Here is a 26,213-nt window from a genome sequence, read left to right as displayed (position 1 = left end):
GCCCCCTTAGAGGGCTAGAAGCATTGGGGATGGGATGAAAATGCCCTTACTTAGCCTTGCTCTGTGTGACATCAGAGTGAAACTTCTAAATGGTTACAATGAAACAGTTTTTATTGTTCTTCAACACAAGTGTTTATTTTTTCATGTACTTGAAAGAGAGACAGACAGTGATATGTGTTGCAGGTGTCCCAAGTAGTGATTTAACTCACTGTACCACAAAGCACAGGGCTCCACTAGAGCAGTTTTAGTTCATGATTAAGAACTGTGACAGTTCAGCCTCCAGAGGAACTGGTTTTTTTGAGCCATTGGGAATAATTTGCTCATCCTCATTCATTGACTACTGCCTGTTCCCTCATGTCTGTATTGTAATGGAAGGCCTCCTGAGGTGCCTGGGGTGGAAAAGGATTTCTGCAGTGGAAGGAATTAATCCACAAATTAGGCAGACGTGGACTTTTCTAGGACCACTCAGTTACACTTGAACTTTAGTCAAGTTACTCTAATTTCTTCATTTGTGGCAATATATTTACGAATAGCTACTTGCTTTGTGCCAGCCTAGGATGCTTTACATGGATTATCTCATTTAGTCTTCACACCCCTGTTTGGAGATTGGTCCCCATTTTACAGAGAGGAAAGAAATTCAGAGGGGTTCAGGAATCACACACCTTCAGATAATATAGGGTGGTACTGGGGTTTCAAGGCCACACCCTTAACCCCCTACATGAGGCCATTTTCTTCTGTAAGTGGTGCTGTTGCCCTGCACAGAGCCTGGCAGGTAATAGCAGTGCAGTGAGTGCTCAGGGTTACGCGGCCTTCCCTTGGGCCATCACCTTTTTGTGTAATCTGGGTGGGCAGGCTAATAATCAGAATAGTTCTTGGTGTACTTGCCCTCAGATGAAAGGTAGATGTCTGAGGTAGTATTTTAGGCAAGCCAAAATAAAGACTTTTTCCACTTACTGGATTACATTTTTTTTTTTTTTTTTTTTTGACAGGCAGAGTGGACAGTGAGAGAGAGAGACAGAGAGAAAGGTCTTCCTTTTTTTGCCCTTGGTTCACCCTCCAATGGCCGCTGCGGCCGGTGTGCTGTGGCCGGCGCACCGCGCTGATCCGATGGCAGGAGCCAGGTACTTCTGGTCTCCCATGGGGTGCAGGGCCCAAGGACTTGGGCCATCTTCCACTGCACTCCCTGGCCACAGCAGAGAGCTGGCCTGGAAGAGGGGCAACCGGGACAGAATCCGGCGCCCCGACCGGGACTAGAACCCGGTGTGCCGGCGCCGCAAGGCGGAGGATTAGCCTAGTGAGCCACGGCGCCGGCCTGGATTACATTTGTGAGTCATATTTGGTATCTCATTTTCTTTCTTTCTTTCTTTCTTTCTTTCTTTCTTTCTTTCTTTCTTTCTTTCTTTCTTTCTTTCTTTCTTTCTTTCTTTTTTTAAGATTTTAGTTATTTATTTGAGAGTTAGAGTTACAGACAGTGAGAGGGAGAGACAGAGAGGAAGGTCTTCTGTCCATTGGTTCACTCCCCAAATGGCTGCAACGGCCGGAGCTGCACCGATCCGAAGCCAGGAGCCAGGAGCTTCCTCCCTGTCTCCCACACGGGTGCCAGGCGTCCAAGCACCTGGGCCTCTTCCACTGCTTTCTCAGGCCGTAGCAGAGAGCTGGATTGGAAGTGGAGCAGCTGGGACTAGAACTGGCGCCGGCCCCTGGTGTCTCATTTTCAAGGAGAGTGTTTGGTGAAGCCAGTAAAACCTCTGACATTCCCTTTCTGAGAGTTCTTATCGTGGAAACACTGCTGATGACAGCGCTTCTCCGTTTGTTAGGTTTCAGTTTCCTTAATTACAACTGTCACCCATTGTGGGGAGCAACTCGGACTAGACTAAGTTACTCGAATTAAGACTTATTCTATGCATCTGCTCTCCCACAATATGGCGCTGGGAGAGGAGTAAACAGCTTCTACACAGCTGCCTCCAGTTCAACCAATAAACAGCAGGACCTGCTCCTGATTGGAGGAGAGCAGCGTACTCGGCGTGTGGGTAGCAGAGTTGGGATTGGTGGAAGAGGACTATAAAGGAGGAGAGAGACAACATGCACCAGGAACATCTAAGGGGAACATCCAGATAACATCTGAGCAGCCCCCGAGAGAGCCGGCCGGCGGTGTGCCGCTCCCCCGCGGAAGTGGGGAAAGTGGAAGGACGGTAGCCCACCCGGGAAGAACCAGCAGCAAACCCGGGGAGGGCCGAGCAGACAAAAGAACAGCGCAGGGTCCTGTGTCGTTCCTCCGCGAAGAGGGGGAGCGACAACCCATCCCTGCTTCATTCTGACTTGCTGGGAGTGTTTCTCAGTATCAGACCTTCCTGATGGTTGTTTAGTGAATCTTTCACATTATGATTTTTTTTTTCTGGGAAATTTCTGGTGTGAAAAACTATAACTATAGGAAACTATTTAAGTGGAAAGGAACAATCACCTTTAAACATGTTTTTTCTTCCAGTCATTTTTAGAAATACACATGAAGTCTTTTTAAGTAATTAATTAGAGGAAGAGACAAAGCAAGCTCCCATCTGCCAGTTCATTTCCCAAATACCTGCAACATTTGAGACTGCGTGAGAGCTGGCAGTGCTATACAGGTCTCTCAAGCGAGTGGCAGGAATCCAGTTACTTGAGCCATCACCGTTGCCTACCAGAGAATGTACTGGCACAAAGCTGGAGTCAGGAATTGACCCCAGCTACTCTGAAGTGGAATGTGGATGTCTTAACCACCAGGCTAAGTACATATAAGTTTCAGTGTAGTTCAAGGGGTGTAGTTATTTAAAAAGATGTGTTTATTTGAAAGAATTACAGAGGGAGGGAGAGATCTTCTATCTACTGGTTCACTCCCCAAATGAGCAAAACAGTCAAGCTGAAACCAAGAGTCAGGAGCTTCATGCCGGTCTCCCATGTAAGTGTTAGGGGCCCAAGTGCTGCTGCCCCTTTCCAAGGTACAGTAAGCAGGATGCTGGATTGGAAATGAAGCAGCCAGTACTTGAACTGAGGCTGATACGGGATGCCAGTGTCACAGAAGACGGCTTAACCTGCTGTATACAGTGCTGGCCCCAAGAGGTGCAATTTTGCATCCTGCCTTTTCACACAATATTTTGCTGGCAGAGTTCTTCCTAAAGTGTGATGTTCCACATGAGATATCAGGACCCCACTTCTGTAAATTTTTTTATGTTCGTTCATTGCAAAAAATTGTCCACATCTCCATCAGAACCACAAGGCCATCTGATTGCATTTGGGACTTCTTAGGTTTACCTGAGTGACCCCAGGAACTGTTCTTTTCTGGCAGTCATTTTTTCATAAGTGGCCTAATCCAATACATTTTCCCCCCTTTATGATTTATTTACTTGTTTCTTTGAAAAGCACAGTGTCAGAGAGAAATAGAGACACAGAGAGAGTGCTAGAGCGTGCTTCTGTTCTCTGGTTCACTCCCCAAATGGCTGCAACAATTAGGGCTGGGCCAGGCTGAAGCCAAGAGTCATGAACTCCATCCAGGTCTCCCACGTGAGTGGCAGGGGCCCAGGTTCTTGGGCCATTATGTGCTGTTTCCCAGGCGCATTAATAGGGAGCTGGGTCAGAAGTAGAACACTCTGATATGGGATGCCAGCTTTGCAAATGGCAGCTTAATCTATCTGCTGCATCCCAATGCTGGACTCCATAATGTAGTTTTTTTTTTTTTTTTTTAAAGATTTATTTACTTATTTGAAAGGCAGAGGTACAGAGAGAGAAGGACAGAAAGAGAGGGAGGGAGGGAGGGAGGGGGAGAGAGAGATAAGGAGAAAGAGAGGAAGAAAATCTTCCATCTGCAGGTTCACTCTCCAAATGTCTGCAACAGCTGGGGCTGGGCCTGGAACAAACTGGGAGCCAAGAACTTCCTTTGGGTCTCCCATGTGGATGCAGTCGGAAGGACTTGGGCCATCTTCTGTTACTTTCCCAGGCACATTAGCAGGGAGCTGGATTGGAAGTGGTGCAGTCGGTACTGGAACCACCGCCTATGGGATGCAGGTACTGACCACAGCACCAGCCCCATTATTTAGTTTTGATCAAACATGGCCACCAGTCTCATTACCTGAAGGCTCAATAAAGAGAACAAATGTGGAGAGCACAAATATACAACACAGGATTGATGATTTTGAGATCCAAATGGTGACTACAGATTCAAAAGCAATTGGGGCAATCAGAAGATAAAATATGAAATACTGTTCTATGATAATAAAATTGAAATGCTTGTTGAAGTGGACAGTTTGCTAGGAAAATGGTAGACATTGTCAAACTGGACTCAAGAAGAAACAGAAAATAGAAATAGAACAAAGAAAATATAAATAGGCTTTTCTTGTTCTGCCTTCCAAATGTGGGGTCAGGTATCAGTGTCTCAGCTTTTTTTGCTTCTTTTGTAGCAGTTAGATTTCATAGCATTTATAGTTTGCAGTTATTTCATTTATTCATTTATTGGCTGAATTTTTGTCTTCCTCTAATAGACTGAAGGTTTTGGAAGACAGGAACTATGAGTCTATTTTGTTCTCGACTGTTTCCCTATAAAATCTGAGTACCTGTGTGTGGAATGCAGCAGCACCTGATAGCTTTTGACCATGAGAGAGATCGTTTTTTGAAGTTCTGAGGAGTGCTTCTTGTAGGAATCCTTGGAAAGCAGTGTTGAGGGAGAGGTCCAGTCCCAGTGACTGTAGGATGCTGCACATGGAAGAGGAGGACTCAGTGGATAGCACTCCCATGGTAGAATGAGGACAGGCGTGGAAGAGGGTGCTGGCAGGGTTTCATGGACCTTTGTGGTTTGAATAATGCCTGCTTGCTTTTTATGTGTAGGGAGTGATGCTACACTCTGGGCAGACTGTGCCTAAGTTTCATAAATATTTAATTGGCTTTTTCAGGAGAATAAAGGCAGCCCCGTTGATGACTGAAAATGACAAAGCATCCACCTAACAGACGAGGAATCAGCTTTGAAGTGGGAGCCCAGTTGGAAGCCCGGGACCGTTTAAAAAACTGGTATTTTTAACATTTTCCTGTTAACTAAAGGCCTTCAGTAAAGGATTTTTGTCAGCACTGACAAAGAGTGGTAGCGTAGGCTTCTCTGTGGTGTTTTCCTGCTCTCTGACTCTCAGGTGAGGGAGGGAGATTTGTCTAGATCTGTGGGGATGTCCTTCACCTTTCGTGCAGGGTCTCCGTGTCAGGGGGGTCCATCCTGTGACCCCTGTTCATGCTTGTTTACCCTGTGCTTCTGAAGGAGTTCGGGAGAAGGAAGCACAACCAGCTACTGGGAAAGGAAGGGTTAACAGTGGCAGCTCTCTTGCTGTTGGCTGCCCTCTGAAGAAGAAAGGAGAGAAAGAACAGGGATGGAGAAATGAAGATGAGGGGTTGGGTCCAGACAGCTCAGGTGTTGTGAACAACCCCTCTTGTTTTCTGGGTGTGGTGTTGTGTGGTTGACACATCTCAGAAGCGTACTTTCATAACGATGAAATTCACAGGCTGAAAGGTTGCTGTCCCACTGTGTCACGGACTTGTGACCTCTGACATTGGTTTTGTCTACAAATGCATTATGTTTTGGTAATATTGATCTCATGGGACTAGTCTGGGTATCAAATGGAGTATGTGGGGAAAGGTCTTAGAAACTGTAAAATGATCATTGGGGGTTGAGGACATCCTATAATTTGGTCATTTGTTAGGGTTCAAGGTGAGGAGACGGGTTTCAGACCTTGTTCCTTTTTGAATTTTGTAAGGAAGAATTTAGCTCTTTTGGGTTTATATTAAATAGATTGAACAGTTTCTGGAGTATAGAAAGAGAGAGGCAGATCAGAAAATTGTCTCTACTGTCAGAACTAAGACACTTTGGAGATGGTTTTTAGGCTGTTGTATTATCTATAATCTTTTTTTTCAGTATTTTTTTTTCATTTAGTTACATGTTTTTCTATTGGAGAGTCAGACACACACACACACACACACACACACAGAGAGAGAGAGAGAGAGAGAGAGAGAGAGAGAGAGATAGAGATGGACAGAACTCTATCCCTGGTTTACTTCCCAAATACCTGCAGTGGCTGAGGCTGGGGCTGGGCCATGTCAAACCCAGGAACTGGGAACTCAATTTCTCATGGATGGCCGGAAGCCAACCACTTAAGCCATCACCTGGTTCTCCTAGGATATGCATCAGAAGGAAGCTGGATTTGGGAACAGAGCTGAGACTCAAACTCAGGCATCCTGACGTAGGATGTAGGCATCACAAGCAGCGTCTTAATAGTTAGGTCAAACGCCTGTCCCAGTTTTAGTATTTTTTAAGACAACTTTTGATACTAGAGAATCAAGGGGAAAAAGTGAAAATGCAAAAAGTAAAATACAAAAATTGTAAAGTGCAGCTAGTCCTAGTAAATATTAACATTTTAAATTTCATTTCTGTTTTCTTAAAAATTTGAGTGGCAGGGACCAGTGTTGTGGTGTGGTGGGTAAAGCTGCCATCTGCAACGCCAGCATCCCATGTGGGTATCCATTTGCGTACCAGCCTCTCTGTTTCCCATGCAGTGTCCTGCCAATATGCCTGGGAGTCACAGGATGAAAACCCAAGTCCCTGGGTTACTGCCACCCATGTGCAGACCCAGTTCCTTGTTCCTGGTTTAGGCCTGACGTAACCCTGCTGTTGGGGGCATTTGGGGGAGTGAACCAGCAAATGGAAGATCTTGTTGTCTTTTTTGCATTTTTTTTCTTTTTTAAGATTTATTTATTTGTTTGAAAGAATAACAGAGAGAAGGAGATGAAGAGATCTTTTATCCATTGGTTCCCCAAATGGCCGTAATAGATAGGGCTGGGCCAGGCTGAAGGCGGGAGTCAGGTGCTTCCTCCAGGTCTCCCATGTAAGTGCAGGGTCCCTAGGACTTGGGCTATGTTTTGCTGCTTTCCCAGGTATGTTAGCAAGGAGTTGGATTAGAAGTGGAGCCATTGGGTTTCAAACTGGCACCCAAATGGGATGCTAGCATGGCAGGCAGCAACTTAACCTACTGTGCCACAGCACCAGGCCAAGAATGTGTTTTATAGCTTCTTTTTCAAAACAGGATCCAGTCAAGGTTCACACATTACATTTTTTTTTATATGTCTCTTTAGTTGCTTTTATTCCATGATAATCCTCTTTCTACATCCCACCCCCCATGGCATTATTCGTTTATTTTATTTAAAAGTTCTGAGCAGTTGTTTTATAGAATGCTCCACATTTTGGGTTTTCTCGTTGTTTTCCATGTTGCATTTAACTTGTTTATGTTTGTATTAGTTGGGCATCCTAACTTTGTAAAGGAAAAAGGTTTATTTAACACAGAGTTTCGCCACATCAGGCAGTCCTTTGGTTTAGGCTGTGGTGAGGCTGTTGAATCACAATGGTGGAGTGTGTGCAGAGGAAGGATCATAGGTAAGCCAGAAGGCAGAAGCCTGGTGGGCCCGAACTCAGACTTTCCTAACAGCCTTCTGAGAACTACCTCCTGAGGGCCTGCCTCTAAGGGCACCCCTCTGGACCTTTGGGGGATGCCCAAACTAATCCAAACCATAGTTATTATGTTCTCTTATATTTCTTGTAAATTGGAAGCGAAGTCTGTCAGATTAAGCGTTTTTTGGTAGACTGTGTCGTTGGTAATGCCAGGTGTTTCATATTGCATCACATTAAGAGTCACATAGCTGGGTCATCCCAGAGTTCTGTGTTTCACTTGGCTAAGGTAATGACTGCCATTCTCACTACTAAACAGGGCTGTTTTTCCCGGTGCAGGTAGTGTGGGGTACCTTGGTCAATGCCGGTATCATATTATCTCATGCTGAGTTTGGTATCCATTGATAATCCTTCTCTGAATCGGTTATTACAATGGAGGTGAAAAAATGGTGATTTTTTTACTTTGGTCTTTGTACGTTTTATTAGATGATGTTCTCTTGTAAGAAGACCTTTCTATTGTAAGGATTGCTAAGATTATTTAGTGTGGTATTGTGTCAATTCCATTCATTATTCTTTTTGGCCCTAAAGTTGTTCCAAGTTTGGCCAGTGGGAGCCCCTTTAAACTGGTTCCTTTGTCCATGGGACACACTTCTGTTAGTCCTTGAGCACTTTATTGTTTTCTGGCACTACTAGATGATGCAGGCTTGTCTTCCACTTTTTTTGTGCCTGACCCTGGATTCAACCACTTCCCCGAAGAGGCTTGGTTCCTTTTATTGGAAAGTGATACAGTTGGCCCTTTATATCTGCAGGTTCTGCATTGTGGGTTCGACCAACCATGGATTGAAAATATTTGGAATAAAACATTGCATCACAGTGGGTGTTTGTCACAGTGGCTAAGCTGTCACTTGGGAGGGAAAGCCTGGGTTTTCGTTCTAGCTCTGCTTGCGATTATGCGCACCCTGGGAGGAGGCAGGTGACTCCTCACGTGGTTGAGTCCCTGCCATCCATGGGGGAGACCTGGATTAAGTTCCTGGCTCAAGCCCATTCCTGGATGTTGTGTCATTTGGGGAATGAACTAGTTGATGGGAGCTATCTTGCCAGTCTTTTTAAAAAAAAGATTTATTTATTTGAGAAGCAGTGTTACAAACAGAAAGGGAGAGAGAGCTCTTCCATACACTAGTTTACTCCCCACATGGCTGCAGTGGCTGGAGCTGGGCCAATCCAAAGCCAGGAGCCAGAAGTGGGAGCTTCTTCCGGGTCTCCCACACAGGTGCAGGGGTCCAAGCACTTGGACTTTTTTCTGCTTTCCCAGGCACATTAGCAGGGAGTTGGATCAGAAGTGGAGCAGCTGAGACTTGGATCAGCAGCGCTCATATGGAATGCTTGTGCCAGTGCTGCAGGTGGAGGCTTGTACTACTACACCACCGTGCCGGCCCCATCTTCTCAGTCTTAATCATAATCATATGTCTGTCTCACTGCCTCTCAAATAAATAAATAAATAAATAACAATTAAAAAAAAGTGAAACTAATGAATTCCTTTTGTCAGTTATAGTTCAATAAAATAGGGAAAATATAAATCTTAAAATGTTAAATGTAAATTGGAAATGTCAAAATGAACTCAGTTTTTCAAAAAATATATTTCTTAGTTGTATCCACTGATGATAAGTTTGTGACATAAATTAAATAGAATCCCAAAGTAAATGAGATCCATTCTGATACTCTTACAGTTTAATTTTATTTTTGTATTTTAAATTATTTTTAATATACATACAGTATATCCACTGTTTCTGGGTGCATAGTAGCTTCTTTACCACCAACAGTGTCCAGAACAGTTTCAGCACCCTGAAGATCCCCTCATGCTATGCCTTTGATGGCCTATAATGATTTAATTTGACTGTTCTTGACTTGTTTGTCTGTCTTCCCCCACTAGAATGCAAGGCTCATGAAGGCTAGTGTGCTAGATGGGATTTCCAGCACGTAAAACCAGAGAGTAATTGGAGAAACTCCTGCAGGGGAAGTGGAGAGGGGTCTGGAAGAGGCTGGGAGAGCTGTCAGCATGGAAAGAGAGCAAATAGGAAAGTCATAGACTGCAGCACAGTTCTAAATGTAAAAAGAGAACGTTACAGCAGTTTCAAGATCTTGACTTTTTTACAAAAAGATTTATTTTGTTTATTTGAAAGGCAGAGTTGCAGAGAGAGGTAGAGACACTCAGAGAGGTCTTCCATTCACTGTTTCATTCCCCAAATGGCTGCAATGGCCAGAGCTGCGCTGATCCAAAGCCAGAGGCCAGGAACTTATTCCAGGTCTCCTTTGTGGGTGCAGGGGCCTAAAGACTTGGGCCATCTTCTACTGCTTTCCCAGGCACATTTATTTGCAGGGAGCTGGATCATAAGTGGAGCAGCCAAGACTCGAACTGGTGCCCACATGGGAAGCTGGGGCTGCAGGCCAGGGCTTTAACCCGCTGTGCCACAGCGCTGCCTCATTAATTGACTTTTTAAAGGTTTATTTATTTGTGAGAGAGAGAGAGAGAGAGAGAGAGAGAAGGAAGAGGATGGGGAGAGAGGGAGAGATCTTCTATATGCTCGTTCACTCCCCAAGTGGCCACAGTGGCCAGGGTTGGACTAGGCCAGCACCAGGAGCCTGGACCTCCATCCTAGTTCCTCCTGTGGGTGGCAGGGACCTAAGTACTTGCCATCATCTGCTGCCTCCCAGGATGAGTTAGCAGGAAGTTGGATAGGAAGCAGAGTTAGACTCAATCCTAAACATTCTGATATGGGGTACAGGTGTTCTAAGCAGTGACTATACCTGTTGCAGTACCATGGCCACCCCAGCTTTATTTTCTATTCTGGAATTAAACTATAATTTATTCCACAAAATAAAGTAAGTGATCTGATACCAAGGAAAGGAGGTTGGTTTTATAGATACCAAAGGGGCTAAAGGAAGCAAAAACACAAATAAAAAATTGGTCATTTCAAAGTTACTTTCCTTGTAAGGTGGAGACAGGAAGATAGAGCCTAGAAAAATAACTGATTAGATGTGTTAACCATTTATGTGCAAAGATTAAGGCAGAGGGAACTTCATTATCATACCATTTGAAATTAGAAAATTATTTGGAAAATTTCCACTATTATCTCTTTAATTCTGATTTCTAGGAAAGCCAAATAAACAGATTAGCTTTTGTGTGAGTGACTCCATTTTGATTTTTAGGCTGGTCTGCTTGTTGGGGCTAGAGCAGTGTTGATGAGGACCCCCAAGTTATGGTGTGGACATTGAGAGCCTCAGCTGTGTTTAGTACAAGTGCTTTCACCTGTGCTAGGGAATGTGGCTGGAGCAGGAAGGGAAAGCAATAGTACACTCTCAGATGTGTGTGTAGGCAACCTCAAGAGAGAGAATTGCCTCTATCTGTCTAGGCTAGAGTTGTCCTTTTTATAGGATAAAGGGTGGGACCACAGTGCCAACAAGGTGTCGTGGTGCCTGATGTAAAGTGGGGCTTAGCTTAATGGTGAGGAGTGAGCAGGGAAGGTGATGGCATTAGGGCGGCAGGCCTGGCTTGAGTGTTGGCAGTCTTTAACTACTTTTTCCTCTCTGACTCCTTCCCTAGCCTAGATCAGCAGGAATTTAGTTAAAAACTGTGGCCTCTGTAATTGTTGCTTAAATAGGGAAGTTTTGGAAAAGCAAGTGGGGAGTCCACAAGCCCCGTTGCCATCAGAGGAGTCTCATTCTGAAAAGGCTCTTGCCTTATTATTTTTGCACACTCATTTTTAGGAGTGAGGAGTGAACTCATTACTAAGGACGTGTGGCAGAGGATCTGCAGCAGTGCACTGGGATCAGTTACTAGCTTCTCTGTGAGGATGTGAGAGGTGCATTTTCTTTCCCTTTTTTAAGATTTAATTTGTTTAAAAGATAGAGTGAGAGAGAGAGTGCAAGGGCATGCATTCCCAACTGCTGGTTCACTTCCCTAAAGGGCCGCAACAGCTAGGACCTGGCTAGGCCCGAAGCTAGGAGCCTGGAACTCCCATCTGGGTGTCTTGGATGGGTGGCAGGAATTCAAGTACTTGGGCCATCTACCTCTCAGGTGCCTTAGGGAGCTGGATGGAAACAGAGCAGCTGGCTCTCAAACTGGCATTGTCACAAGTGGAGGTGCCAGCCTAGATGGGTATGTTTTCTTTGTCTTCTCTCTTTCTTGATTCAAAATACACACATGTGTGTGTACACACACACACCTTCCATCTGTTGTTTTACTCCCCAGTGGCCACAATAACTGGAACGGGGCCGGCTGAAGCCAGAAACTCTGAGTCTCCCATGTGGGGGCAGGGGCCTCAACACTTGGGCCATCTTTTGCTGCTTTCCTAGGTGCGTAAGTGGGGAAATGGATTGGAAGTGGAGCATCTGGGACTTGAACTGGCAGCCATATGGGATGCTAGCACAGCTCTGGCCCTGACAGGCACATTTTCAAAGCCAGCCACAGGTGAGCTGTTTTGTTCATTGGTGTCTCAGTGCCTCAATACTTCACCAGGCAAGTAATAAGTACTCAGTGCAGTATTTGTATACTGAGTTTCAAAAGATTGTAGGACAACATTTTCCTAAGCTATTCTCACTGCTTACGTTTTAGGTCTGAGAAAATATTTTTATTTTTAATATTGCTGACTGTGTGGTTTATTGAACGTAACTCTGGGTGAGGTGCTTCAAATGCAGCTTATCCCTTAAATATTCCCAACAAGCTTTGAGTTGTTTATTGTTTGAATTTTATAATTTTATAAACGCAGAGGTAAAAGTCCAGTGTCCCATATTCAGAACTGATGGATTTTAGAGCTGGGATTTGAACCTGTGTTGATTTGACTTCAAAAGCCAGCCATGTCTCCTTGGTGATTCCTTTCCTAGCTGGTATTATTTTTGTTGCTCTCCCATGTTTCCTATATTTATGGCTAGTTGCAAAAAAGGAAAAGGGGCTATGGCATTTTTCAAAACCCATGTGATGGAAGTGTATGGAGATGTAAATGTGGCCCAGAGTAGGTACCTGGATTATTGCTTCATGTATATAATAGGCCTCTGTGTTTGATTTATTTTGTCTCTTATTTCTTACACAGATGCCTGGTTTTTCTCTATATACAGGGCATATTGTACTCCTGGTAAACAGCAATAGTCATGATAACTAACAGAGATTTGCTGTGTTAGGCACAATGCTGATCGTTTTAATTGCTTTACATGGCTTTTTTTTAAAAAGATTTATTTTATTTATTTGAAAGACAAAGTTACAGAGTGAGGCAGAGACAGAGAGAGGTCTTCATCTGCTGGTTCACTTCCTTTTTTTTTTTTTTTTTTTTTTTGACAGGCAGAGTGGACAGTGAGAGAGAGAGAGAGACAGAAAGGTCTTCCTTTTGCCATTGGTTCACCCTCCAATGGCTGCTGTGGCTGACCGGCGCACCATGCTGATCCAGAGGCAGGAGCCAGGTGCCTCTCCTGGTCTCCCATGCGGGTACAGGGCCCAAGGACTTGGGCCATCTTCTACTGCACTCCCAGGCCACAGCAGAGAGCTGGCCTGGAGGAGGAGCAACCGGGACAGAATCCAGCGCCCCGACCGGGACTAGAACCCGGTGTGCTGGCGCCGCAGGCGGAGGATTAGCCTATTGAGCTGTGGTGCCGGCTGGTTCACTTCCTAGATGGCCCCATCAGCCAGAGCTACACTGATCCGAAGCCAGGAGCCAGGAGCTTCTTCCACGTCTCCCACGTGAGTGCAGGGGCCCAAAGACTTGGGTCATCTTCTGCTTTCCCAGACCATAGCAGAGAGCTGGATTGGAAGAAGAGCAGCCTGGACTAGAACCAGCGCCCATACGAGATGCTGGTGCTTCAGGCCAGGGCTTTAATGCTGTGCCACAGCACTGGTCCCCCCGCCCCTTTTTTTAAAAAGATTTATTTATTTTATTTGAAAGAGTTACAGAAAGGCAGAGAGAGAGAGAGAGAGAGAGAGAGAGAGAGAAAAGTATTCCATCTGCTGGTTCATTCGCTAGATGGCCGCAGTGGCCAGAGCTGGGCTGATTTCCGAAACCAGGAGCCAGGAGCTTTTTCTGGGTCACCCTCTCGGGTGCAAGGGCCCAAGGGCTTGGACGATCTTCTGCTGCTTTCCCAGACCATAGCAGAGAGCTGGATCAAAAATGGAGCAGCTGGGACTTGAATTGGCACGCAAATGGGATGCCTGCATTGCAGGTGGCGCTTTAAATCTCCCATAGCAGAGCCCATTTGGAACTGAGACTCAGACTAACTAATTTGCCCAGGGTCACAAATTAATCAGTGGTGAATCTGAGGCTCACCTAGTTCTATGAGACAACAGTGTCCTGTGTACCTTACTAGAACTTGAAAATCATCCAAGCCAGCTTTTTGCAATTATTAGCTCTCAATGACATCATAGAATCAGGCTTTTAATTTTTTGAGAGAAGGGAGTTTATAACATGTAGGTTTAAATTTTCCATGGAGATCATTAGTTTCAGTGTGATTTTTTTGCATGTCTTCTCACCAAGCAAGCTGTGGAGTATTTGTTAAGAATCTATGTTCTTGGGGCTGGCGCTGAGGCGCAGGTTAAAGCCCTGGCCTGAAGTGCCAGCATCCCATATGGGCGCTGGTTTGAGTCCCGGCTGCTCCTCTTCCCATCCAGCTCTCTGCTATGGCCTGGGAAAGCAGTGGAGGATGGCGCAAGTGCTTGGGCCCCTGCACCCATGTGGAAGACCTGGAAGAAGCTCCTGGCTCCTGGCTTCAGATCGGTGTAGCTCTGGCCATTGTGGCCATCTGGGTAGTGAACCATCGGATGGAAGACCTCTCTCTCTGTCTCTACCTCTCTCTCTAACTCTGTCTTTCAAATAAATAAAATAAACCTTACAAAAAAAATAATAAAAAAAAGAAACCATGTTCTGAGGTGGGAATTTGGCATGACTGTTAAGCTTGGGACACCTGCATTCCATGAGAGTGCCTAGGTTTGAATCCCTGCTTCTCTTCCCGTTCCAGCTTCCTGCTTATGTGCACCCTGGGAGGCAGTAGGTGATGGCTCAAGTACTTGGGTCTTTGCCATCTTTGTGAGAGTCCTTGATTGAGTTTTTAGCTGGTATTTTCAGCCTGGCTCAGCTCTGGCTGTTGTGAGCATCCAGGCAGAGAACCAGCAAGTGGGAGACACCTGTCTCTTTCTGCTTTTCAAATAAACAAAATAAATGAATAAAAATGACAAAAAAAAAAAAAGAATCTGTATTACAAACAATGCTGGAGAGAACTTTCCACAGGTCCATTTCCTTGTCTTTAGAGGGGTAATCCTCCCTCTGTTCACTTCAGGGTTGTGATGAATTAACATGTGAGAGGCTGCAGTTTCTCGGGGCAGTGACGTTGGTGGATAGAATGAAAGCAGCTCGCTCTGCTGTCTTCCGCCTCCTTCCTGTCTGTCAGGAGAGCACCATCTGTCCCAGGCAGTGGGCTGGCCTTCCCTGTTCTTGCTCTGAACATCGGGAAAAGGCTTCTTCTGTCTCTTACTTCCCTGACTCTTTGGCACGTTTCCCCTACTGTGTTTCCATTTAAATGGACCATCGTGTTTTTTGTTCTTTTTTGTACAAAAGATTTAAAAATCTGCATTTCATAATGTCCTTAGAGTCTTTCCTATTTCTGAGAGGCAGGGAGACAGAGTGAGCTCCTCTGTACTGTTTTTTCTCTGTATGACTACAAAGGCTGGGGCTGAGCTGGGGCTGGGCCAGGAGCTGGAAACTCAATCCAGGTCTCTCATGTGGGTGGCAGGGACTTAATTGCTTGCGCCACCACCACTGCCTTCTAGGATCTATATTGGCAGAAAGCTAGAATTGGTAGCTGGGGCTGGGAATCTAATACAGGTGAAATCTGAAAAGAGCCCCTAAAATCTACACTAAAATGTGGCCCTTTAGAGTTCCCCAGAAGTGCTATCTGGGGTGCCACATGTGCTACCAGAATTTGGGGTGCCATACGATTTCACCACCGGCTTATTACTAAATCCCCAATATTAATAAGCCCAAGAGGGTTCTTGCCTAATATTTAGAGAAGAATTCTAAATACTGGCACAGATAAACAAGGCAGCATGGTACATTTTAAGCTTTTATTTAGTGAGAAAGATGCATAGGAGAGTGAGAGCTTTATTTAAGAGAAAGATGTCAATAGGGGTTCATACCAAGCACCAGGAACCAGCCACGTGGATGAGCATCTAGGTCAGGAAGCCTAGAGCACATGGCTCGAAGGCCATGCACCTTGGAGGCCTGTCCTGGCAAGAGGCCAGGGAAGAAGAGCGGGCGGGGCTTTTAACCCACTTCCAAAGGGGAGTGGTTAATTAACCTGATTGGCTGGTGGGCACCCAGGTGTGGCCAGGTAGGGGCATGAGGTCACACAGGGGCGTGGCGAAGGTGTGGTCTTCCAGTTTGCAAATCTAATCAACTTTAGCCTGTATGCCTGCCTACTTCACAGGCACTCCAATGATTTGTAACTGGCATCTTAACTACTAGGTCAAAGGCCTACTTTTAGTCTTTCTTTTTTCAACTTTTCTTTTTTTTAACCTTCCACACACACATATTGAATGTCTTCTGTGAGTCAGGCATTATTACACTAATGGACTGTGGAAGGAAGAAAAATCACACAGATCCTTCTAGAAGTTTGGAGATGAGTGGGGTATTTGTCTTTGGCCAGAGATTGTTAACCATATATTCTCATGCTTTTATCTTTGCTACTGTCTCACATTTACTGAGTGATATACTCTGTGCCATGTAAAAATCTAATTGTGTGTTTAATCCTCACAGCAGTATGAAATGGATACTTTTATTGTTGGGATTTTATATATGAGGCAGCCCAGGCACAGGGTAGTTAAGTAAGTGGACAGAGTTACACAGATAGAAACCGTTAGCTGTCACAAAACACACCGAACACCAGAGTAAGAGAAAGGGTTTATTGGGGAAAACCAGCAGACTGGAGGGAAGGGGCAAAGAGGGAAAAGGGAGATGGAGACTGTAAGAGAGAGAGACAGAGAGGAGAGAGAAGAGAGAGAGGGGAGTGAGAGAAGAGAGAAGGCTAGAGAGGGTAAGCAGGAGAGAAGAGAGAAGCCAAGAGAGAGTGCAGAAGAAAAGAGCCAAGAGAGAGGAGCCAAGAGAGAAGAGCCAAGAGAGGAGAGTGAGCAGGAGGGAAAAAAGGAGACAGGAGCCAAGAGAGCTACCTGTTCAGGAACAGGTCCTTTTAAAACTTTGCCCGAGGGCGGGCTTTGCCACTGGCTGCCACTTCTGGTGCTCTGGTCTCAGCCCCACCATGGATCTAACGGATGCTGACAGGAGTCTCCTAATGGGGCTTCTGGGTCCATCTGATCTACTGTGCCTCTTCTTAGGCTTATTTCCCTTCAGCAGCCAGTGGTAGGTCCTGGTTTTTTATTGGTATTTATTTATTTATTTTTAAAAGATTTATTTATTTAAAAGACTGAGTTAGAGGCAGGAGGAGAGAGAGAGAGAAAGAGATATCTTCCACCTGCTGGTTCATTCCCTGAATGGCTAGTATGGCTAGGGCTGGGCCAGGCCAAAGCCAAGAGTCTGGAATTCCATCCAGGTCTCCTACGTACTTCATTAACAGGGAACTTGATTGGAAGTGCAGCAGCCGGACTTGAACTGGGCCTCATATTGGATTCCTCTGTTATAGGCAGTGGCTTAACTTGCTGCATCACAGCACTGTCCCCTGAATTTTTATTTTTTTAAAATAGTTATTTATTTGTTTATTTATATATATGAAAGGCAGAGTGATAGAGAGAGATCTTCCATCTACTGAGTTCATTCCCCAAATGCCCGTAATGGCCCAGACTGGGCCAGGCTGAAGTCATGTGCCTGGAACTCCATCCTGGTCTCGCACGTGAATGGCAGGGACCCACACAATTATCTGCCGCTTCCCAGAAGGTGCATTAACAGGGTTTATTAAAAAATTCATTGGCCTCATGGCAGATAGCATCGCATGGCAAACAAGCACAGAGGGAAATGGCTATGTGCAGAAGAGCTGTCGTATTTTTGATATTAATTTTGATGGCAGTTTACAGATATTAGACATTGAATTAAGAAGTGAAATATATAGCAGGGTGCACACATCTTAATGTATAGCTTGATGAACTTTTACACAGGTAGACTTTTCTGTAGCAATCACCCAAATCAAGACATACCTTTTGGGCACCTGGAATACTTTTTGTGTCCCCTGTCCAGTCACACAAGCTTTCCCCTTAACTCCAGAAGGAACCACTGTTTGCAGTCATGCACTAAAATGGCACCCATCCGCATGTTGAGTATGTTCTCCAGCTGTACCGACGGTCTGGAGTGTCTAATATGGCAGTGATTGGGAAGCGGTGATGCTGGAAGGGGAGGGGATTGGGAGTTGAGGGTGTATGTAAGAAGTGAGATTCACAAATGAGACTTCCAGGAGAGAGTAGGATTAGGCAGAAGGAAAAAGCCAGCAAAAGTGTTCAGGGCCTGGAAGAACATGGTGTGTTCTGAGAACCTAAGAGGAGACAGATCAGGAGAAGTGGGAAGTGGAGCTAAGTGAGAGAATTTAAGCAAAGGAGAGACATGTTCATATCCATCCGAGGAACAGAAGAGCAGTAGTGTTCATTCAGTCTCCAAATACTTAACTGAGTGATTCTCATAGAGAGTCCTGGGAGTTGTCTCTCCATACTTGGTATTCATTGTTGCTAGTGAGAGCTGATTGGGACAGAGATGAATTCTCTGATTCAAAGATGAATTCGAGGTGCTTTCTGAGTTAGAAGTGTCAGGTGTTGATTACTTAAAGTGGTGAAGGGATAACAGTTCTGCTGATAAGTAGTCATCTCTTTGTTTTCACTAAGTACATCTTCATGCCCATCCTCCCTTCAGGAAAGACTGGTGTGTGCCCTCAGCCAAGAATAGAGATCTGCTTGATTCTTGAAGTAGAATGAGTGCTGCATGTTTTCAGAAAGGCTGTTTATATGGAGAAGAATCTGGAATGAGCCTGAATGCCTAACCCCTGGGGAAAAAGTTGGGCAAATTCTAGGCTATATGTACTTACTGCATATACTTACTGTTAGTTTGCTAAGAAGAAAGGCACTTCTGTGGGTGTGCGTCACTACAAGGATATTTAGATGTGATGTCACATTAAGAGCAAAAGGCTCTTCGTTGGGTTTAGAATTAGAAGATTTGGATACTGTTGTTGGTTGTGGCTTTTCTTTGAGCCTCCATTCCTGCAAATATAAAATAGGTGCAGTGATAGTAACTCCTTCAGTCCTTGCGGGGTGGTTGTAAAGATAAGTGAGATAGCTTCTGTAAAGGTGATTTGTAAACTCTCGGGTAGGTTGTACACGTTAGTAATAGCCGTGTGGTGGGACCGGTGCTGTATCGTAGTGGGTTAAACTGCGGCCTGCAGCGCTGGCATCCCATGTGGGCACTGGTTCGAGTCTTGGCTGCTGCACTTTTGATCCAGTTCCCTGGTAATGTACCTGGGAAAGCAGCAGAAGATCGCATAAGTACTTGGGCCCCTGCACCCATGTGGGAGACCTGGAAGAAGCTCCTGGCTCCTGCCTTCAGATCTGCTTAGCTCTGGCCATTGCAGCCATTTGAGGAATGAGCCAGTGGATGGACGCTCTCTCTTTGTCTCTGTATTTCCCTCTCTCCCTCTCTCTGTAATGCTGCCTTTCAAATAAATAAGTAATCTTTTAAAAATATTAATAGCCAGTGTGCTTTATAAGCAACTTAACTTTGCTTAGAAGTAACCAAGTGTGAGCTACAGCACTTCCTGGGAGTTGGTCATATAGTGTAGATGAGTCAACATTGTATCCCTGGATAGACTGGGACTGTTGTCTTCCTTTCTGGACATGCAGGTGGAATCATTCCCCCTCATTTGGTGAGAGCTTTACTCTTCACCATCCTTTCCTTTCCTTGGGAGAGCTGTTTGTCATGTTGGTTTATCTGGTAGCCTAGATCAGTGTGTTTCTCAAAGTTGGAAACACAAGGTTGGCAGGTTCTTTTTTTTTTTTTTTTTTTTTTTTTAAGTTATTTATTTATTTGAAAGGCAGAGGCAGAGAGAGAGAGAGAGAGAGATTTGAGAGGGAGAGAGGTCTTCCAACTGCTGGTTCACTCCCCAAGTGGCTGCAGTGGCCGGAGCTGGGCTGATCTGAAGCCAGGAGACGGGAGCTTTTTCCTGGTCTCCCATGTGGGTGCAGGGACCTAAGGACCTGTGCCATGCTCCACTGTTTTCCCAGGCCACAGCATAGAGCTGGACCGGAAGGGGAACTGTCGGGACTCGAACTGGCACCCTTATAGGATGCAGGGTCTACAGGTGGCAGCTTTACCCACTACTGTAGTGCCAGCCCAGGCACTTCTAACCTATAAACTCCCAACAGATCTCACTTTTAGAAACCACAGCATTGGCCGGCGCCGCGGCTCAATAGGCTAATCCTCTGCCTGTGGTGTTGGCACCCCGAGTTCTAGTCCCGGTTGGGATGCTGGTTCTGTCCCGGTTGCTCCTCTTCCAGTCTAGCTCTCTGCTGTGGCCCGGGAGTGCAGTGGAGGATGGCCCAGGTCCTTGGGCCCTGCACCATCATGGGAGACCAGGAGGAAGCACCTGGCTCCTGGCTTTGGATTGGTGCAGCGTGCCGGCCATAGCGGCCACTTGAGGGATGAACCAGCGGCAAAAGGAAGACCTTTCTCTCTGTCTCTCTCTCTCATCGTCTAACTCTGCCTGTCCAAAAAAAAAAAAAAAAAAAGAAAGAAAGAAAGAAAGAAAGAAAGAAAGAAACCACAGCATTGTAGCAAAATGCTACTTTGTTAGTTACTTGTTAGTTGTTTATTACAGTGTAACAGATGTTTTTAAAACATAGTGGCCTACAACAGCAACAAATGTTTATTATCCTCTAAGTTGTATTTGGGTCTGGAGCAGCCTGCCTGGAGGATTCTGGCTCTGGGTCTGACCAAGGAGCAGGTTCAAGGCAGCTCAGTCTTGGGGCATATACGTTGATGCTGGTTTCTGGCAGGCCGCAGCTCCTTGCCCCATGGACCTCTCCGTAGACATCTAGAATGTCTGCATGAAGTAGCACTTGGCTACTTCTTGGGAATCCAGGAATGAGAATGGGAATCCAGGGATGTGCAGTGCAGAACCAGCAGTGCTGTGTGAGTGTGTGTTCGTATGAAATAGAATATGTATAGAGTTGAGTTTACTTTTTTAACCATGCTACATATGATTCTGTGGCATTAAATGCATTCACACTGGTCTGTAGCTATCACCACCACCCATCTCAAATTTTTTCATCTTCCCAGACTGAGTTTCTATATAATCACAACAACTGTCACTCCCAAGTCCTGATAGCCTCAGTCTACTTGTATGAATTTAAGGACTCTTGAATGCAGCCATACAGTTATCCCGTGTTTATTTCAGTTAGCATAGTGTCCTTAGAGTTCATCCATATTGTAGGACTCCTTAGAATTACTTTATTTTCTTACAATATTTTTTTTCTTTTCATTCCTTCCTTCCTTATTCTTTTCTTTTCCTTCTAAAGGCAGAGTGACAGAGGGAAAGATTCACAAGTGATCTTGTATCTGCTGGTTCATGCCCCCAGATGACTGCAGCAGTCGCAGGCTGGGTCAAGGTGAAGCCAGGAATCCAGAACTCCATGTGGGTATCCCACATGGGTGGCAGGAATCCAAGGGCTTAGGCCGTCTTCCACTGCCATTCCAGGTGCGGTAGCAGGGAACTCGATCGGAAGTAGAGCAGCTGGGACTCAAACTGGCACTGCAATATGAGATACTGGTGTCCCAAGCAGTGGCTTAAGTTGCTTTGTCACAGTGCTAGTCCCTATTTCTTTCCTTCCTTATTTCCTTCCTTCCTTCCTTTAGATTTATTTATTTATTTTGAAAATCAGAGTTACAGAGAGAGAGAGAGGTTCCCTCAAAATGCCTGCAACAGCCAGTACTTGCTGTTCACTCCCCAGATGGCTGCAACAGCCTGAGCTAGGCCAGGCCGAAGCCAGGAGCTTCTTCCAGGTCTCCCATGAGGGTGATAGGGGCCTAAGCATTTCAACCATCTTCTGCTGCTTTTCCCAGGCCATTAGCAGGGCGCAGGATCAGAAGTAGAGTATCAGGGACTTGAATTGGTGCCAGTATGGGATGAGGGTGGTCACAGGCAGTGGCTTTACCTGTTAAGGCCACAGCGCCGGCCCCTCTCGCCATTTCTTTTTAATGGTTGGGTATCCCGCTGTGTGGACATCACTTTTGTTTGTGTACTTATTTGTGAGACCCTTGGGTTGCTTTCCCTCTGACTGCTATGAATAATGTTGTTAGGAACACTGATGTGAGTATCTGTTCCAGTCTTGCTTTCAGTTCTTCTGTGTATCTACTCAGAAGTGCGATTGGAGCAGTACTTCTTATGAGCCAGCTTCGGAAGTCCCACAGCATCACTTCCTCCTCGTTCTGTTAGAAATGAGGCCACACTGAAGGGGAGGAGAATTAGACCCCTCCTTTTGAAAGAATGACTATCAAATTTACAAACGTGTTTTAAAGCCACTACAATGGCTGTCTGAAAATTAGGTAATGCCAGGGTAATTGCAAACACACACTAAAATTCTTTAGTAGTTGATTATATAGTGGTCATCTTGCATCTTGACCTTTTTCATGCTGTTGTGTGCACCACAGCTGGGAAGTGTTGGTAGAAATGATCCAGATTCTGGAGAAGCACAGTAAAATGTTCCTTATGGAGACCTTGGGGAACGCCAGCTCTGTGTTCATCCACACCCAGTGGCTTTTGGACTGCTCTTGGAAAGCATTCACTTAAGGCATTGCCCTCTACAGTGTTCGTTCTTGTTTTATGCTTGCTTTTATTTTCTCTCTCCCTCCCTCCCTCCCTTCCTAGATTTATTTCTTTGAAAGACAGAGTTAAAGAAAGAGATAGAGAGAGAGGGGTCTTCCTTCTGCTAGTTCACTTTCCAAATGGCTGCAATGCCCAGAGCTGAGCTGATCTGGAGCCAGGAGGTTCTTCCCAGTCTCCCATGTGGGTACAGGGGCCCAAGGACTTAGCCCATCTTCTGCTGCATTCTCAGGCACATTAGTAGGGAGCTGGATCAGAAGTAGCGCAGCCAGGACTCGAACCTGTGGCCATATGAAATGCAGGCACTGAGGGTAGGGCTTTAACTGCTGCGCCACAGTGTTTGCCCCTTGGTTTGTGCTTTATGTACACTCCTGCTCTGTTCATGTTGCATTTTCTCCCAGAACTGTTCACCTTCTACACTGCATCCTTGATCTGGAGAATACCCTCTCATCTTTGAGAGCTGAGATCAAGTGCTCCTCTTCCCTAGAGTGCTCTCAGATCCTCCTCTTCCTCATTCCTCTTTCCTTCTCTCTGCCTTTTGCTCCCTTCCACCCTATCCAACCCTAAAGAATCTTCTGTTGTTATAACTGCCACACCTGACTGAAGTTATTTGTACCTATGGAAGCATAATTTAACCCTCCAAAAGAGACCATAGTGGATGAGGTGATGCCTTTACCATCTCCTGGGGAAACAGGCTATAAAAATAACCAAGTGAGGGGCTGACACTGCGGTGTAGCAGGTAAAGCTGCCACCTGCAGTGCTGGCATCCCATGTGGGCGCTGGTTCGAGACCCGGCTGCTCCACTTCCGATTCAGCTCTCTGCTGTGGCCTGGGAAAACAGTGGAAGATGGCCCAAGTCCTTTGGTCCCTGCACCTGTGTGGGAGACTCAGAGGAGGTTCCTGGCTCCCGGCTTCAGATTGGCACAGCTCCGGCTGATGTGGCCATCTAGGGAGTGAACCATCGGATGGAAGACCTCTCTCTCTCTCGTTCTCTCTCTGTGTACTCTGACTTTCAAATAAATCAATAAATAAATCTTTAAAGAAAAAAAAATAACCAAGGGAACAGAAACAAATGAAATGAATCCAGGTTGGGGTAGATTCTGTGAAGGAAGAGAGCAAGAAGCTTACACAGACTGGCAGGAGAAGGTAACTGCTTGAAATAATGCAATCAAGGATTCCAGGGCAACAGGAAGCTAAGGCTGTTGCCTGGAAAGAAGGGGTATGGGGAATTGTTCCTGTTAAAGGGAGCATACTGGGTGTGGGAAGGTGGTGGCATGTTTGATGAACAGAAAGGCCTGTATGTCCTTTTTTTTTTTTTTTTTTAAAGATTTATTTATTTATTTGAAAGGCAGAGTTACGGACAGGCAGAGGCAGAGAGAGAGACAGACAGATAGACAGAGACACTGGTTCACTGGTTCACTCCTCAGAAGGCTGTAATAGCCAGGGCTGGGCCAGGCCAAAGCCAGGAGCCAGGAGCTTCTGCTGGGTCTCCCACGTGGGTTGCAGGGGCTCACGTGCTTGGGCCATCTTCCTCTGCTTTTCCCAGGCCATTAGCAGGGGAGCTGGATTGGAAGTGGAGCAGCTGGGACATGAACTGGCACCCATTTGGGATGCCAGCATTGCAGACGGTGGCTTTACCCGCTACACCATAACGCCAGCCCCATGTTTGTTTGTTTGTTTGCTTTTAATTTTTTTTTAATTTTCTTTGACAGGCAGAGTGGACAGTGAGAGAGAGAGACAGAGAGAAAGGTCTTCCTTTGCCGTTGGTTCACCTTCCAATGGCCGCCGCGGCCAGCGCACTGCAGCCGGCGCACCGCGCTGATCCGATGGCAGGAGCCAGGAGCCAGGTGCTTTTCCTGGTCTCCCATGGGGTGCAGGGCCCAAGCACCTGGGCCATCCTCCACTGCACTCCCTGGCCACAGCAGAGAGCTGGCCTGGAAGAGGGGCAAACAGGACAGAATCCGGTGCCCCAACCGGGACTAGAACCCCGTGTGCCGGCGCCGCTAGGCGGAGGATTAGCCTAGTGAGCCGCGGCGCCGGCCTTGTTTGTTTGCTTTTAAGTGAGTGGCCCCAAAGCCCTGAGGCCTGAGCAGCATTGCTGAAAGGCCCCTAGCTGTGTCTTGACTTGTCTTCACTGTATAACCGACTCCCAAGAAGGCTTGTAGCTCATACTTGGCTAATTCTGAGCAAAAGTAAGCTGCTTATAAAGCACATTATACAGAGCACTCAGAGCTTGGGAGGAAACACATGCGCAGGGGTCATGTACTTGACCCAGCTTCATCAGGGTCTCCCATATGGGTGCATGGCCCATGCACCGTCCTCTGCTGCTTTCCAAGCACATTAGCAGGGAGCTGGATCAGAAGTGGAGGAGCTGGGACTTGAACCAGTGCCCGAATGGAATGCTGGCTCAACAAGTAGCCTCTTAACCCACTCTGCCACAGCACTGGCTCCCAGTTTGATGTTTAATGTCTGCTCAAATGTGACTCTCAGCTGCAACATTAGTCTAGAAACTAGGATCTTATCATCGGTTGACTGTTACATGTTGCAGCTAGAAATTCTCTTCTCCCTTTTCTGCCTGCACAAATTCCATTCATGTCTTCTCTTTGGCTAACCTTGCCTCGTCTTGTCTGGTCTGCCTCATGGTTGTCCATATTTAAGTTGAGGCAGATAAATTACCCTTTTGTAAGTAAGAGGCAGTTCTTATCACCTCTTTTGTGTGATTAACTTACTTAATACCTTTAAATTTTAGTTCATGTTTCTAGTTCTCTTCAAAGGCAGGTGCCTGAGCACATATGTATATATAATCCCTCTGAGACTTGGAATTGAGTGGCTAAATCAAAAGCATTTAATTGACTCCTATTGACTGATGAAGCTGGGCCATCCCTGTAGCAGGTGACAGTTGTGATGCACTGAGTCTTACTGGGCTTATCTGTGAGGTGGTCTTTGTTCCCTCCCTCTCCTCTGACTGGCAGCTGGGTCTCCTCCTTTACCCAAGGGAAGGGAAGGTCACACTTGAGGGAAGTAGGGAAGCCTACTTTCTCTTCAGGACACTGTGCACGTGGTTTCTGTTGAGCCTCTTGGAGAGGTGTGTTTTTGTGCGCAGTGTGATGCCTGTGCCCAGTAGAGTTTTTTGAGTGAGGAAGAAGCTTCAGGCTAACTGAGAGCACAGAGATCTCCTCAGATCCGAGTGAATACAGTGGGATTCTGGCCCAGCAGTTCAGACTTGATTCTGTGGATCCTGACTTCCCAGACTTTTTGAAAGCACTGAATAGTAAAAGTTCAAAATTTGAATTTGTCCCAAGATTCACCAACTTCTTATTTTGCCAAGTAAGCACATTTGAAGAATCTAGTTATATACTTTTTAAAGCCAATATGTGCTCCTGATACAATGTATCAAAACATATAAAGGATGTGCATTGAATAACATGTCTCATATTTCCTTTCTAGTTCCCTGACTATGCAGTTCCTCTCCCAAGACAAACTTGGGTGGCTTGATCATCCTTCCAGAGAGAGCCCACACATTTAAAAACATATATGAATGTGTTGCCTCTCTCCTTTCTCTCAAGTGATAGCATATTGAAATAGCATTTTGCAGCTTGAGTTCTACTGCCTTGCTCCAAACTTTTCTTAGAGATTTTAAAAGTCAGTAGATAGAGTGATCACTCTCTTTATAAAGACCAGCATCCCATACGGATGCACTGCACGTGGTGGCTCTACTGGCTGTGCCATAGCACCAGCCTATCTCCCCATTTTTTTTTTTTTTTATTTTTTTTATTTTTTGACAGGCAGAGTGGACAGTGAGAGAGAGAGACAGAGAGAAAGGTCTTCCTTTGCCGTTGGTTCACCCTCCAATGGCCGCCGCGGCCGGCGCGCTGCAGCCGGCGCACCGCGCTGATCCGATGGCAGGAGCCAGGAGCCAGGTGCTTTTCCT

At 45.8% G+C, this 26,213-nt stretch overlaps 1 protein-coding gene across 15 annotated transcripts in view; it reads left to right on the top strand.

Annotated features, from left to right (window-relative positions):
• PHF20 (PHD finger protein 20) overlaps window positions 1–26,213 on the top strand; it is a 141,637-nt gene that overhangs the window by 24,534 nt on the left and 90,890 nt on the right. For 9 of the 15 annotated variants that reach the window (XM_089306836.1, XM_089306837.1, XM_008255971.5 and 6 more), the window contains one exon: window positions 4,917–5,031. The exons of 3 other annotated variants lie outside the window; for them this stretch is intronic. In XM_089306836.1, coding sequence (XP_089162962.1) covers window positions 4,949–5,031 — 83 coding nt within the window. In that variant the 5' untranslated portion in view covers window positions 4,917–4,948. 15 annotated transcript variants of the gene reach the window in all.

Source organism: Oryctolagus cuniculus, chromosome 11 (genome assembly GCF_051225735.1).
Source record: "Oryctolagus cuniculus isolate XC-2025 breed Fujian yellow rabbit chromosome 11, ASM5122573v1, whole genome shotgun sequence".
Taxonomy (NCBI): domain Eukaryota; kingdom Metazoa; phylum Chordata; class Mammalia; order Lagomorpha; family Leporidae; genus Oryctolagus; species Oryctolagus cuniculus.
Note: the sequence above shows the minus strand (reverse complement) of the source record. Positions and strands in the feature narration are given on the sequence as shown.